The 13,851-nt window shown below is 50.6% G+C and overlaps 5 protein-coding genes across 5 annotated transcripts; 2 read left to right on the forward strand and 3 right to left on the reverse strand.

Annotated features, from left to right (window-relative positions):
• Positions 1 to 2,125: 2,125 nt before the first annotated feature.
• CGCS363_v014119 (Multidrug transporter) lies at positions 2,126 to 3,756 on the forward strand (the record flags this gene model as incomplete). Its single annotated transcript, XM_036645968.1, has 5 exons — positions 2,126 to 2,295; positions 2,346 to 2,367; positions 2,424 to 2,497; positions 2,553 to 2,882; positions 2,934 to 3,756. 5 exons carry the CDS (start codon positions 2,126 to 2,128, stop codon positions 3,754 to 3,756), a joined length of 1,419 nt encoding a protein of 472 aa, XP_036488739.1.
• A 776-nt stretch (positions 3,757 to 4,532) lies between these two features.
• CGCS363_v014120 (uncharacterized protein) lies at positions 4,533 to 4,974 on the reverse strand (the record flags this gene model as incomplete). Its single annotated transcript, XM_036645969.1, has 3 exons — positions 4,533 to 4,583; positions 4,642 to 4,840; positions 4,895 to 4,974. 3 exons carry the CDS (start codon positions 4,972 to 4,974, stop codon positions 4,533 to 4,535), a joined length of 330 nt encoding a protein of 109 aa, XP_036488433.1.
• A 425-nt stretch (positions 4,975 to 5,399) lies between these two features.
• Positions 5,400 to 7,583, reverse strand: ARS-0 (Arylsulfatase; the record flags this gene model as incomplete). Its single annotated transcript, XM_036645970.1, has 7 exons — positions 5,400 to 5,918; positions 5,972 to 6,435; positions 6,486 to 6,835; positions 6,885 to 6,991; positions 7,047 to 7,129; positions 7,189 to 7,274; positions 7,330 to 7,583. The coding sequence occupies 7 exons, from the start codon at positions 7,581 to 7,583 to the stop codon at positions 5,400 to 5,402; spliced, it is 1,863 nt and encodes a 620-aa protein (XP_036488185.1).
• A 2,737-nt stretch (positions 7,584 to 10,320) lies between these two features.
• Positions 10,321 to 11,636, forward strand: GUNC (Endoglucanase type C; the record flags this gene model as incomplete). Its single annotated transcript, XM_036645971.1, has 2 exons — positions 10,321 to 10,923; positions 10,980 to 11,636. 2 exons carry the CDS (start codon positions 10,321 to 10,323, stop codon positions 11,634 to 11,636), a joined length of 1,260 nt encoding a protein of 419 aa, XP_036488186.1.
• Positions 11,637 to 11,776: 140 nt separating this feature from the next.
• CGCS363_v014123 (Satratoxin biosynthesis SC1 cluster protein 4) lies at positions 11,777 to 13,195 on the reverse strand (the record flags this gene model as incomplete). Its single annotated transcript, XM_036645972.1, has 4 exons — positions 11,777 to 12,260; positions 12,333 to 12,789; positions 12,870 to 12,906; positions 12,977 to 13,195. 4 exons carry the CDS (start codon positions 13,193 to 13,195, stop codon positions 11,777 to 11,779), a joined length of 1,197 nt encoding a protein of 398 aa, XP_036488187.1.
• Between the last annotated feature and the right edge of the window lie 656 nt (positions 13,196 to 13,851).

Here is a 13,851-nt window from a genome sequence, read left to right on the forward strand (position 1 = left end):
GATCAACACTGTCTGCAATATTCCTCTAGCGGTAGACTTTCTCATCGTTTGTCATCTCGCCATTGCCCTATTCTATCACGAGTCCTACAACCTGCTCATTAAGAAGGACAGTCTCGGGGAGGCCACATACGTGCTCAGACCGGAAGTCCATCGACGTCGAGGATTGAGCGAACTCAGAGGCACTGGTATGACTATGGCACGATAAGCCTCTAAATGATGCTCTGATGGGCAGATTGTCAGAGCCATCACGCTGTATGACCGTGATCAGGTGGATTGCTCGAACTTTCTCGCAGAGAGGGGCAAGTCCTCTACGCACTATCTACTGAAACAATACAAGACTCATGAGAGCTACTCTGATCCTCGATTGATGCACGATAGAACGGATGATTATTCCTGTAATTCGTTGCATTACCCTCGTAGGACAAGAGGAACGGGCCGTCGCAGTGACACAGAGGTCAGACATTGACGCGAGATGGGGATTCGATCCATTTATGAGCCTTCCAAACGCCAAAAGAAGACGCAGTCAATCCGAGACACGCAGAAAGATTCTTTGGTAAGTTTCATAGAACCACAAAGAGTCTCTTCGAATATGTCTTAGCCAAAAAGCTAAATGGTGCAAAAGATGCTACAATGTTGTAATGTGAATGGGACCCATGGGCTGACGGGGAAGGCGGGGGTTGCATTCATGGATCTTCTCGGACGCAACGGAGGTTTGACAACGCATTGTAGATCGACAGGCAATAACTAGAAAAATACCGCAACACAGCCAGTCAAAGCCATATAACAGAGAGTTCCTTGCTTTGAGCACACGTGTACTAGGAAGTACGAATAGATTTTGACGGAATGCGAACATTTCGCAAACTCGTTGGCAACGACTTGCATCCTAACGGCTTGGTAGAGACTTGTCACCAATAGCCAAGTTCCCACCTGTCCTTTTCACACAGGGGCCCAACGAAGTTCTGCTGCTATCATGCTATTAAGCATTGTCTCTGAATTCATGCGTGAAACTCAAGCCTTACAGAGGGTTGCGCGACACAGAGTGTATTTCAACCCAAAGAGCGCTGTTTTCTATCCGTACACACACCAATTGCAAAAAAACAGAAAGAAAAACCCGAGATGCTCGTAGCCTTCGGTAAAAGTAATAAACGGCCCGAAAGACGGGCCACGGCCTCCGCGGCTGTGTCTCGGCGTCGCCGACCCCGCGCGCGGGAACCCCGTACCGGGAATGAACTTTAAACTTTGCCTCCCGTAGCAGCTGCGGAGTGGACGGGTCTTATTTTAGCCAAGGAGCGCAACGCATTCTGTGCCCTTCAGATTAGCCTCACTTGCGAATCATACACATCATATTAGGGATCAGCACTCTGAACAAGGCTTTGAAACAAGGAGCTTCCCGTGCCGGCGGCAATGGGGTCTTTTCTCCCCGTTTTCTCAACTTAATTGGTGTACAATTCGCGAGATTTCATTCTGAGCAAGACTCTCAGTGAAGTCGGTTTCGGTATTGAACATCTCCTTTTCAGGAGATGCCCTCGTTCGTCCATAAACAGCGCAACTCGCAAGTGCCAAGACCTATGCTTTAGTTACAGCGAGTGCAGTTAGTTGGTCGATGTGAGGCATAGCTTTACAGGGTGTAACAGGGATCATGATAGCTCGTTATTGCCGACGTGTGCTTTGCGATGCAAATGCCTGCCCTGACTCAACCATGGAAACCCTACACCCAGCGACGTGCTACGCCCATTTTCTCCTTTTTCAGGGGATCTAGCACAGATACTCAGGCCTGTTACTCGCCATCACCGCCTGAACCAATGAGTAGCAGTACTCGATCCTTGTGCGGATCGACCGGTGCAAAGTAGACTTTAGCAATTAATGAAGTTGACTTTACAAATTTGCGCGCCAAGACATTCGCATTCTCATACTCTTCGATTGTGTGATTGAGGGAATTGTATGTATGGCGACGGACTTTCAGTCCATTTCCGTGACTTCTGTAAAATTCAGTATGTTTGTTTGTATAAAACTTGTCAGTCTTCGCAAACCAGGGACAACGCAGCAACAATCGAGAATCACTTTCGTCTGCGTCTATGGCTAGTCGCGTCGAACTGTGACTTTGATAGTTCCATCATTGTCCAATATGTCGCGTACTTCAACACTCTACGAACGCCAGCATGGCGCCGAGCTGGGCCTTGGATCGCAGGCCGGCTCGGAAGAGACTCTTGCGCCAAAAGGCGTTCATCCTCGATCGTGGGGACGCGCTCGAAAGACGTGGGACACGAGCTTGATTGTGTTCCTCGAGTTCTTCACGTAAGAAACCTTTTTGCCTCTGTTCAGACTTCTGGTGCTAACTTGAGTAGGACAATGGTCAGCACTGCAGGAGTAGGTCCCACTGATGTCGGAGCGCGTGGCAGAATGAATGCTGACCTGTTCGAAAGACGCCTGTCGCTGCGCACTTACATCATGACCTTGGTGTCAGTCCTGTTGTAGCAACTTGCATGTTTGTCTCAACGTAAGTGTCAACTCTCGCACTACCCCCAGACACTTTGACTAAGAAAGATGAAAAGATATCTCATCGGCCAAACCATCGGTGGAGCTGTCTTTCCCCCCTTCTCGGAGTCTTTCGGCCGCAAGAAGCTCTATGTCATCAGTACCGTCTTCTACAGCTTGTTCTGCATCCTAATCGGAAAGGTCCCTACCATCGCCGGGATTGTGGTGGGCCGTTTTGGCAGCGGGTTCCTTTCTGCCATCCCGACGGTGATTGCGACTGGAAGTATCGAGGACCTGTGGGATACACACGCGCGAGTGTGGTGGATGTTTTGGTGGGCGTTGTTGGCCAACCTTGGTATCCTTGCGGGACCTGTCTTTGGGGAGTTGATTACAGCGCAGGCTGCTTGGTACGTTACCACTTCCTCTAGTCTTTGGGTGCCTTGACTAACCTTCATCAGGCAATGGGTGTTCTATGCTGCAGCAATCGTGACAGCTGTCGTGGCAATTCTCTTTCTCACCATCAAGGAGTCGCGTCCGTCGGTGGTGCTGGGTCACGCGATGGCTAAGGATGATGCCGAAAGCAAGAGCAGCAAGTGGCACATCCCGCTGAGCTACGAAAAGTTCGATATTGTCCGACCTCTCCGGCTGCTATTCACCGAGCCAATCGTGTTCTTGGTGGCTTTCATCAGCGCCATCGCGTTTGGGCTTATTTACCTTTTCACAGAAGTATTACCAATGGTCTACGAAGAATTGGGTTTCACCGACGGCTGGAAAAACATCCCTTTCCTTGCTCTAGTCATTGGTATGCTTCTCAGCGTACTTACCAGATTTTACGACCGCCACGTGCTGGCGACCGCGAAACTGCCCGTCTCCCCTGAGTCGAAGTTTACCGGATATCTCATCGGAGCCCCGGCACTGGCCATCGGACTCTGGTGGTTCGCGTGGACGATCCCTCCATACGCATCTATCCACTGGATAGTCCCGACCTTAGCCCTCGTTCCGGTTGGGTATGCGGTTAACGAGTTTGACCACGTCTTGGCCGGCTATCTATCCGACTGCTACGAAACGTACACGGCTAGTAGCTTTGCAGCGTTGGCGCTTACTCGCTCTCTGTTCTGCGCATCATTCCCGCTCTTTGGCCGGATTTTGTTTGATGCCCTCGACTTTAACAGGGCATCATCTTTGTTTGCCGCATTGGCTACGGGTCTTTGCATTGTACCGCCAATGTTGGTACGGTATGGCGCCTGGTTGAGAGGAAGGAGCAAGTACGCACACAAGTGATTTTGCATTCATGGAGTTGGGTTGCATAGCGAAAGGGAAATCAAAAGTTTACTGTTTTGCGAAGTGGGCGAATACCCCGGGTATCATTGCCGCAATATGCCAAGTGACCAGACCAATGCGATACCTCTACTCAATTTCTTTTTGTAGAACTCACGACACCTTGAAAGACATAGCAGCCACTGCCAGATCTCCAAGGCATCTTCATCACAAAACCAGTCTAGCCCTTCTTAAAGTCGACGCTATGAGCTTCATTGAAGTCTCTTTCAATGCGTGAATCGATAAGTCTTGGTCGGGACTGAGGTGCTACACCACCATCTGCTATGGACCTCATGATCTCCCATGCAATAAGAAGAGAAAATCCGTGGACTCGATTTGAATGCTGCATCACTTCTACATTCCACACTCCTCCAAACTCAGTCACGTTAAAAAGTTTGCCAGAGGCTACTTCTGATAGGCCTCCACCCTAATCATCGTTGATGAAAAAGTTGAATCTGTTCATTGGTTTGATATCCGACGTGGACTGAGATATATTCCTTGCGCTAGGGCCAGAGGGCTCATAATTTATCATTAGTGCTCTCGAAGCAGTCGGGGGGGGGGGGGGGGGGGGGGGGTTTCGCCCATGCTCGAATAGTTAGATGCAAGTTACGCAGAAACGTTCATCATTGATATTCCTCAGGACAATGTGCTGAGAAAATGCCAACGCTGGGTGTTGGTATATTAATAACACTAGGTATGCTAACATTGGGTATCTTTAAACAATGCTCTTTATCGCTTGCTCAAATCTTATCGCGGCAGTAACCCGTGGTGGCACCAGCAGCAACACATGACTACGCTCGGGTTAGCCCTTGTTTCGAAATCATGTTCGTTGCGTTGGGACCGACTCACCTTCGTCCAGTCACAGTTGTTGATAGCCTTTGATGGGATGAAGGCCCAGAAGTTTTTCTTGTACCGGTAGCACTCCTTGAAATTTTGCCCGTAGTAGCCAACCTCTCCGGAGTTGTCTGCGCACGCCTTGGTGGTGTCGTCGTCCCAGGGAATGTTGTTCTGAATCTTCCCTTGGTACTCAAAGTTGCTTCTCTCGCACCTGCATTGCAGAGTAAGTCATGTGTCGACCAATTGGCGTTGGGGCGAGTTGTACCAGCATTCCTTGTACTTGGCGCACGCTTCTGTTGAGGCGACGGCGAGCGCTGCAACGGCAAAGAGGGCTGAGATCTTCATGATGGTAGATTTGAGTGGCAGACTTTCGAGTTCGTTGAACGTCTGGGTCACTGCAATTTGGCAGGCGCATTGGTGTTAAATATGGACTTCGGACTTCTGGAAGACGGCATCCGAGTGCGAGTCAGCATCACAATCACCTGTGCTGGCTTTAAATTGCACAGCATCCCTTAGTGGGGGTACGAATGACTCGATATTAATTGACGTCTAAAATATGGCTATTCGAGGCGTAGATCCCCTTAATAAATGGATTCTCATGCATCATAGTCTCGGGAGCAACGGGAGTAGTTGTCGAACCGATCACCGAGTGATAAGAGCAGTGGTAAGCCCACGTGGTTACGCGGAGATGGGATGAGTCCGTGGCATGCCTCATCCACGTTCAAATAGCGTCTTTGCCAGAGATTATCAATTGAATCATCGCCGACACTTCAGTTGTACCACTCTAGGATATCACGCTCCTCAAAACTTCTCGAATCAATGCTTGATCCAAGTTCCTCGTCCGTCAGCGGCCTCGAGGCCGCAAGTATCTCGGCCCACTTCACATTCCTCTGCTCAGGTCCGCCGTAAAATTTCGTGAGATCCGACTTGATGACCTTGACTGCGCTGGTCTCCACAAAGTTATCTGTCGATTGCCGGAATTTGCTCAATCCTTCCTCCGCACCCACAGGGTAGAAAGGGCCTTCGTTGGGGATATACTGGTACTGCATGCACCCATTAAAATGAACTTGCGGTATAGAAGCGAAGAAAGCGTCGTGATCAGAAGATAGGGCTTCGGTGAGCGTCGTGATTTGGGAAGAATTAGGCAGTTGCAGGACGGTCCAGGGGTCGCGACAGGTTCCCTGGGTGCAGGACTTGGTGACCAGGAGAATTGCATTGAGGCGGGTGAGCAGTCGCTGAAGTGAGGTGTCAGTGGAGTTTATCAGATTGACGAGTTCGTAAGGATCATCCTATCTCGAGTCAGCTCCTAAATAAGCTTGATCCTGGTAAAGCCGTTGCCTACCTGAGTGTTGTAGAGCTCCATCTCGTTGGTGCACCACTTCACAAATAACCACGAGAATTCATTCCCAACCAACCGCAGAGTCTTGTAGCTGTTGTTCAGAATCGTTCCAACTTCAGACGCAGCGGGTGCCTCGATGATTCTGGAGCCCCAGAACTCCACGTTCAGCAACTCCCTGCCTACCCCTTGGTTCTGGCTTTTGTAGTCTGAGTCAGGCTGAAGCCATTGGTCAAAGAGACTGCAACCATCGAGAAATGGAGGAAAGTCTTCGGGGTTGACGCCAGCGATTTCTAGGAATGTTGGAGCGAGATCAACATGCGATCCGGGGAGAGAAGATTTGACGCCGCTGGGCACTCCAGGGCCTCGGACAACAAATGGGAGGTTTGTGTCGTCTGCGTACGGAGTGGCTTTACCGGCTGCGACACGGTTGGCTCCGATTGTCCAACCGTTGTCTGTGGTGTAGATGACTATCACTTCCATTAGAACTTTATCTTCCAGCCTTTTTGCGGAAACTTACTGTAGGTGTTTTCAATGATTTGTTTGTCCTCCAGCAACTGTACAACATCTTCAATGATCTCGTCCACTCCCTGAAGTGACTCGATTCTCTGACGGAAGAGCCAATCACCTTGCGCTATTTCTGTCTCGTTCAATTGGCGCAATTTCTTCATCCAATTAGACTTTTGCATTTGAAGTTCATCTGGGGGATTCCAGTTGGGGGGCTTTGGAGAAGTGACGTTGGGAAAGAGGCCCTTGTGCCGGAGAAGTGGGACTGGAGCGTAGAAGTTGTAGTTTTCATGTGGAACGGTGGGGGCTATCGTCAAGAAGAACGTCTTTTCCTGAGATGTAAGATACTCGAGCCTGTCTAGACTACAGTCAATTAGTCAGAGTGGAGTTGCCTGAGATTTGAAGAACTTACGACTGTGCTCGAACAATGTCTGTTTGGTGGAAGCCAGGGTAATGTCGTGGTCGCTCGCCGTTCTCGGACATCACAATGTTGTTGAAGTCCATTGTGTAAGGGTCCGTCTTGTGACCAGATCAGCCGTCTTCTCCAACCAGATGGTCGATCTATGCAACTCACTAGACTATTGATGAAGTCCCAGCCTTTCGGTGCCGGACTGTTATAGTTAACTGTGTTGTATCCGTTGAGAAGTTTTCCTATATCTGTCTCTCTGAATCAGCTATGTCCTTTGGTGCGGAGTTGCTGAGACTGAGTTTCTTACATTCAACTCTATAGCCTGCCTTCTTCAGCCAGTGCGGCAAGTAGTCGTTGTCTTCGCCGGCTAGAGTCCATTTATCATAACTCCCTCTTCCCCAAATCTTAGTCTCGGCAAGAATCAATCTACACGGGCCGCGAAACCTACCCTGCACCGCTAACATGTGTGATGTTGGTATTGTGGCTCTGCTGACCTCGCAACAGACCTGCACGGCTGGGACAGCATTGCGCTGTGGTGGTCCAGTGATTGGTGAACTCAGTTCCTTTTGAGATCAGCTCACGATGTAGAATGCTTTGAAAATCAGTTGAGCCAAGCCGGCGGTCCTGATCATCTGTCATGATGAATACGATGTTGGGCTTTTTCGGCCTTAGCGATGCTGAAGACACCACGCTTGCTGCCATGATGGCATGGAAAAAGTGAGATGACCGCATGGTTTGAAGTCACAAATGTAGTGATCAAAGCTAGGCTTGAAAGCTCTGAGATAATGGTACTACAGAAGTTGAAAAGGGACGTGAGGGAGGCCGTTCGGTCTTGTCAACGCTTATTTAGACATCCGGTGTTGATCTCGCAGGATCTCGCCGGCAATCGCCCGTTGTCATTCGTGCCACCCGTACAAAATTGAATGATCGTTGTCAGTTCAACATCATCCATCGTGCCCGCTCGTGCTGTCGGCTATCGGCCGGGCGGCCAGGACAAGTTAGCTCAATGCAACAATCCCCGCGATGGTGAGGTTGCACCCCTCAAATCACCACATCACAGCAGCAACAAGCCCGTTTTTCTAGAAGAATGCAAGCACACTTTTGATGCATTATTGGTTCTGCCCATTGCGCTAACTGGCGTGGACTACTCGGCGCCGCAATCATCGGAGTTGCCCTTGGCGGCGTACTGTCAAGACCGACAGAGAGGACTCTGGCTTTTTGAACCATTTGCAGATCCTCCCCTTTATATTTCCGTAAGGTCTGTGGTGACAACTATCTGGACAATCCTAGCAGCTGATTTATTCGGTTTAATCTTACGCTCTCCACACTAAAGGATCGCTGTAAGGACTTCGCCCCAGCCTCAGTAATCCCCGCTACCGCCAAAAAACTGAAGTCTGATTCTCTTTGCGACCCAAAACATCAATTCGGCCTGAATGCGGGTGTGCGCGTTATCCCAATTCAGATGTGATTGTAGTATCCATAGAACTGCAAGTTTCGCACACCGCACGAGAACTACCGCTTTATGCTCCCGGCGCACATCCATTCGCGTTTCAGTATTCGTAAAGCACCCCGAGCCTCATGGCTGTAGATTGCTGACTATGACTCTACTAACGAAATGTGCCCGTATCTACTCGCAGACGTGCCGGCGATTCCTCGATTTCTTGGCGTTTTGAAGGCTCACAGGGTTTCTTCGGAACTATCCTTTCCCTCATGAGTCGAGTCTTTGGTTCTTAAGGATGCTATTATCGTCGGTCGTCCGTCAACGATGTTGTTGAGCAAGCATGGAATACCTGCCTGCATCAGAGTCAGGAAACGAAACTAATGTCAGGATCTGAGACTGTTTCCAGGCGCAAGCGGGCACGAATCACACTCGTGACGATACCCCGCTACGGAGATCATGTTTCATTCTCCAAATGCTCTCTTTAAGGCCCAAGTCGGGGTGCCCTTGTAGGTACCCGATGGCGATTTGCGTGCTACCCGAATACTCGGCTCGGTGATAGCTAATGACTAGCTTATCCATGTAACATTTCATATACATGCGAACATGCCTGCGCAAAGGGGCTGATGAGAATTATTACGCGAATGCTTTTCAGCGAGTGAAGGTGCCAAGCCGGGGAGTTAGCGCAGGCCGACAGCTGATTCCAAGAGTCTGTCAACCCACAAGCGAGATGGCCGATGGAAAGATCCGAGTGGGATGAACAGGGGCCACTACCGATCTTGGGCGGAGCTCCATCAGGTTGACAAAATCAGTGAGGCTCAGCTTGTTGCGTGCCGTGAAGTTGACTCGTGTGTGAGTATCTGTAGAAAATTGTGCTGATATTACATGGGGTACTGATGTCGCAATTGGCCCAGTGCAGTTATGCTTAACCATCTCCGTATGCTTTCAAAACCTACAACGCCGACGTAGCGACTTCGTGACGGACGGCGAAGATACAGCTCGTGCTAACCTCAAATGCATCCGAAGCAGCCGGAGCTGTCAGTTTGTCACTAACCTTCCCCGCGGGTCACCGAATCCACGGTTTGTCCGACCTTTGACGAACACGTCTGCGCCGCCGCAACATGATCTACTGTCTGGAAATAATTAACTTGCAACATGGGACGGACATTGGGCTGCAAATGGCTCAGGATGTTCACATGAGAGATTTGAGGCTAACGGCTCCGTGGGGGCTGTTTTCTCCTTCGGCTCATATGTGAGGGATCATTTTAACCGCGAATCATGTCTTAGCCGGTGGGATGTAGGGCTCTGTATTTGAGGGTGGGATGTGCGATAAACTTTCTGGAAACAATTTCTTCGTTACAGGAGAGAACTTTAAACTGCGCTTATTCGTAAAGATGCGGGAGGAGTAGTCCGTTTTGGGATTGGGAAGAGATTTTGGGGCGGACATATCCGTGAGAAAGAGTGGTAAATGGCATCCGTGCCGGCCGAGAGCAAGGTTGCTCCCTGGCCCCCAACTCCGGCTTTGGACCCCTGAGTGGCCAACGCACACCAACGAACCGTCCGGACTTTCACCAGTCCTCCATAGTCCGGGCAGCAAATCCCTTCCTACGCAGCCTTTTTACCACTTGAGCCTCCAGTATAGACTTTAGATTACAGCTACCGTTTGCGAGGTATTCGGCCAAGAACCCTTACTGAAGGATTTAGAGTGGCCCCCCTTTACCCCTGAGCTATGCCACCTTGGCCCGAAAGCTTGTCAAGGACGTTCTCTCTCGAGTTCTCCGCGTTGTGACTGAAACTCGTTTGATGATGGAAGGACTTACGAATCGGCATCTGATCATCATGCAGTTCATCAAAAGTATATAGCTAGGTCGTCCCGCCACATCAGATGGCCTTGGTTACGAAGCCCTTCATCCGTTCAAGCATTTTCTTGTCATTCATTCCTTCGTTTCTTGCAACCTGTTGACCAACTCAGCACCTGCATTCTTACAGCATTTCGCCAAAATGGCTCTATCCATTCTTTCCGCTTCTCTTCTGCTCGCCAGCATCGTCGCCGGTCAGACGCCTGGTAATGCAACCGATAACCACCCCAAGCTTGAAACATTCCGCTGCACCGTCAAGGACGGATGCGTGAAGAAGACCAACTTCATTGTCGCCGACTCCAGCCAGCATCAAATCAACACCAAGGAGGGCGTCAGCTGCCTCACTGGCAACAACCCGCCTAACATTACCGCCTGCCCCAACGCTGAGGATTGTGCGAAGAACTGCATCATCCAGGGCATCACCGACTATGCCGACAAGGGTGTCACGACCTCGGGCACTGACCTCCGCATGCAGATCCTCAAGGATGGCAACAAGGTCTCTCCTCGTGTGTATCTGCTCGAGGAGAACAAGCAGCGCTACGAGATGCTGCATCTCACCGGCAACGAGTTCACTTTCGATGTCGACATGGTGAAGCTGCCTTGCGGCATGAACAGCGCCCTGTACCTCTCTGAGATGTTGCCTGATGGAGGCAAGAACACCAGTGTACTGAACAAGGCCGGCCCCGCTTACGGCACTGGATACTGCGATGCTCAATGTTTCAAGACGTCGTTCATCAACGGAGTCGTAAGTACTTTGATTGCTGCGTACGGTTAGGGATCTTTACTAACAAAACTCTGCAGGGCAACATTGATGGCAAGGGCTCATGCTGCAATGAGCTCGACATCTGGGAGGCCAACTCTCGCGCCACTCACATTGCTCCTCACACTTGCAACAAGCCCGGTCTGTACCAGTGCACCGGCGACGAGTGCGAGAAGACCGGCGTCTGCGACAAGTCCGGCTGCTCATGGAACCCGTACAAGGTCGGTGGCAACGACACCACCTTCTACGGCAGGGGCGCCAACTTCAAGGTCGACACGACCAGAAAGTTCACTGTCGTCACCCAGTTCCCCGCCCAGGACGGAAAGCTCAAGTCGCTCCACCGCCTGTACATCCAGGACGGCAAGGTCGTGACCAGCAACGTCGTCCAAATCGAGGGTCCCCCGAAGATCAACTTCATGAACGACGACTACTGCAAGGCTACCGGTGCCGACCAGTTCATGACTCTGGGTGGCATGACTGGTATGGGCGAATCCATGACCCGCGGCATGGTCCTGGCCATGAGCATCTGGTGGGACGACGCGACTGCGATGGAGTGGCTCGACACCAATGCCGCTGGCCCTTGCAATGCCACTGAGGGATTCCCCGACTCCATTGTCAAGGTTGAGCCCAACCCCGAGGTGACTTTCAGCAACATCCGCTTTGGCGAGATCAACTCCACCATGAACATGAGGTTGTAAATAGCGTGTGTCTTCAGTTCAGAACTGTAAATATTAGCCTTCGTCGGTTGCAAATACATCAAAATATTGTAACAATTACTCCCACTTCTACCAAGAGCTGAGATGATTTAGGCTTTACTGGCTGATGCTGTTCGTGATTGCTATCTCTCTATAGCAACCGTGCGTGTGACTTCAATACCAACATCATTTGGAGACCCGCGACCAGAGTTTCTAAAAGCCTCAACTTCCACAAAAGCACGGTTCTGAGGTGTGCCCTTCTTCCGTTTCAAGTCTCCCAGACCTTGCATTTCCCAAGACAAGTTCTCGTCACTGTCCGACATTTGCTTAAACCCATCGCTTCGGACATGAGATGCATGTTGACCGGGTCGGCTTCCGATCGTTGCAGGGCCTTGCGACTTTGACGGCGCAGTGCCGGTGGTTCGTGAACCACTGCCAATTGATAGGCTAAACCATCGAACTACGGTGCGGTCGAACACCGGGCGTAGCATAGGACTCGAGGCCACCATGACGGCGATACCCGACTGAAGCACGCCACTGACTGACGCGGACGCGAAACCTTTAGTGATATTGACGAAATCCGCCGTCAGGGTGTAATACAGACGGACGCCTGAGAAGATGATGGTGCTGTAGTGTGGTCAGACAATTCCCGAGTAACTCCACTTTCTGGTTCTCTCGAAAAGGTTGATATCGACTCACATAAATCCAGCACCAAAGACGACGCAAGTTGCTACTTTGTGTGCTCTAGCCATCTGGAGGCCGCTGACAACCTTGATGGGAAGGACCACAATGACAACGTCGGTAATAATGTCGAATATTGCGACAGCACTGAAGGCGACTGTATAATTGCCACACCCGGTTTTGGTGATGTAGATGTCCCAAGCGCTCTGGATTGGCTGGCAGATGACGAAACCCAACAACGCTGTGTACAACGCCCAAACAGAGGACAGGAAGATCGCAACCCAGCTAGTGTATCGAAACCACGTACTACTACGCGAGAAGATCCGCTGCATCAGAACGATAATGCTTAGCTTGATTGCCAGCAGCTCACTCGCGTACATGACTTGTGCGGCAAGGAAAATCTTGACAAAGTGGGAGATGTGTAAGTCAGTATCCAGAACCTCAACGTCATGTCCTGCACCGCCGATTACAACTCCTGATATACACGCAAGTCAGCATTCAAGCCTCCTCTATGCTCATATCGTCGATAGCGGACATCGGCGCGGGGTACCCTACCCAGGATAAAACTCGTCGCGACGCCGTAGTAAAGCACCTGGTTGAAAAGGTCTGTTAGACAGTCCGAAGCTTCAAAGCGTGAATAATGGGCTTATGGTCATTCATACCTGCCCGGCGAAATACAAATAATCTTCCAATTGAAACGAGTTTCCGGTGATCTGACGGGCAATGAGGCGCATTATCGTCCAGAGGGTGGTTAGCACCATCATGATACCAGCTGTGACCACAAGCGATGCCCCATCCTGTGTCATATGCGGATACTTGTTGGTGATGGTGGTGGAAGACTCCTGTCTGACATCGAATAGAAGAGATGTGATCGCCTCCATGTTATCTCTTCTCGGTCGGTGACTACCTGTAACAAAGAGACACAATATTTCGATGGAAAATGCATCACCTTGACGACCACAGCGAGCACTTTGTGTGGCTTATACAAAAAGCCGCGGGATGGCACACCGATTACTTAAGAGGTACGTTTGCGCGTGGCCAAAGTCTTTCTCGTTCCTACATGCTTGCTTCTTGCCAGGGCCAAGGCGGACCTTCTCCCGATGAAGACCGCCCTGCACCGACGTCCAACAGTAGAAAGTCTTTTCGCTTCCGTCATATCACGCTCAGAATCTTTCGTCCCGGTTTTCCGCTAAGCAGGGACTCTGAAATCGTCGGGTGAAGCAACAAACCCCTGTCTACTACAAGCCTGCGGTTCCACAATTGCATGTCTTCGTTGCAACATCGAACCAACGGAACCGAGTACGACCCTCTGTGCTAGCCCTCTTCAGGAAGCCAGATTGGTATGGAAACCGCATATTCCCCCGGTCTATATGCAAGAGAAATTGTCCAGGAAGAGGCACAGCTCACCAACCAACTCTGCGTAGGATCAAACCCCGGATCGCGGAACCTAGCCGGTGCTTGGCGAAGAACCAACAGAGATTAAGTCGCGCTCTAGATGCTCTGATCGAGCCGGGGAGCTAGATATACACATCCGAAA

Source organism: Colletotrichum siamense (assembly GCF_013390195.1).
Source record: "Colletotrichum siamense strain Cg363 chromosome Unknown KSG_Cg363_contig10, whole genome shotgun sequence".
In the NCBI taxonomy this organism is placed as follows: Eukaryota; Fungi; Ascomycota; class Sordariomycetes; order Glomerellales; family Glomerellaceae; genus Colletotrichum; species Colletotrichum siamense.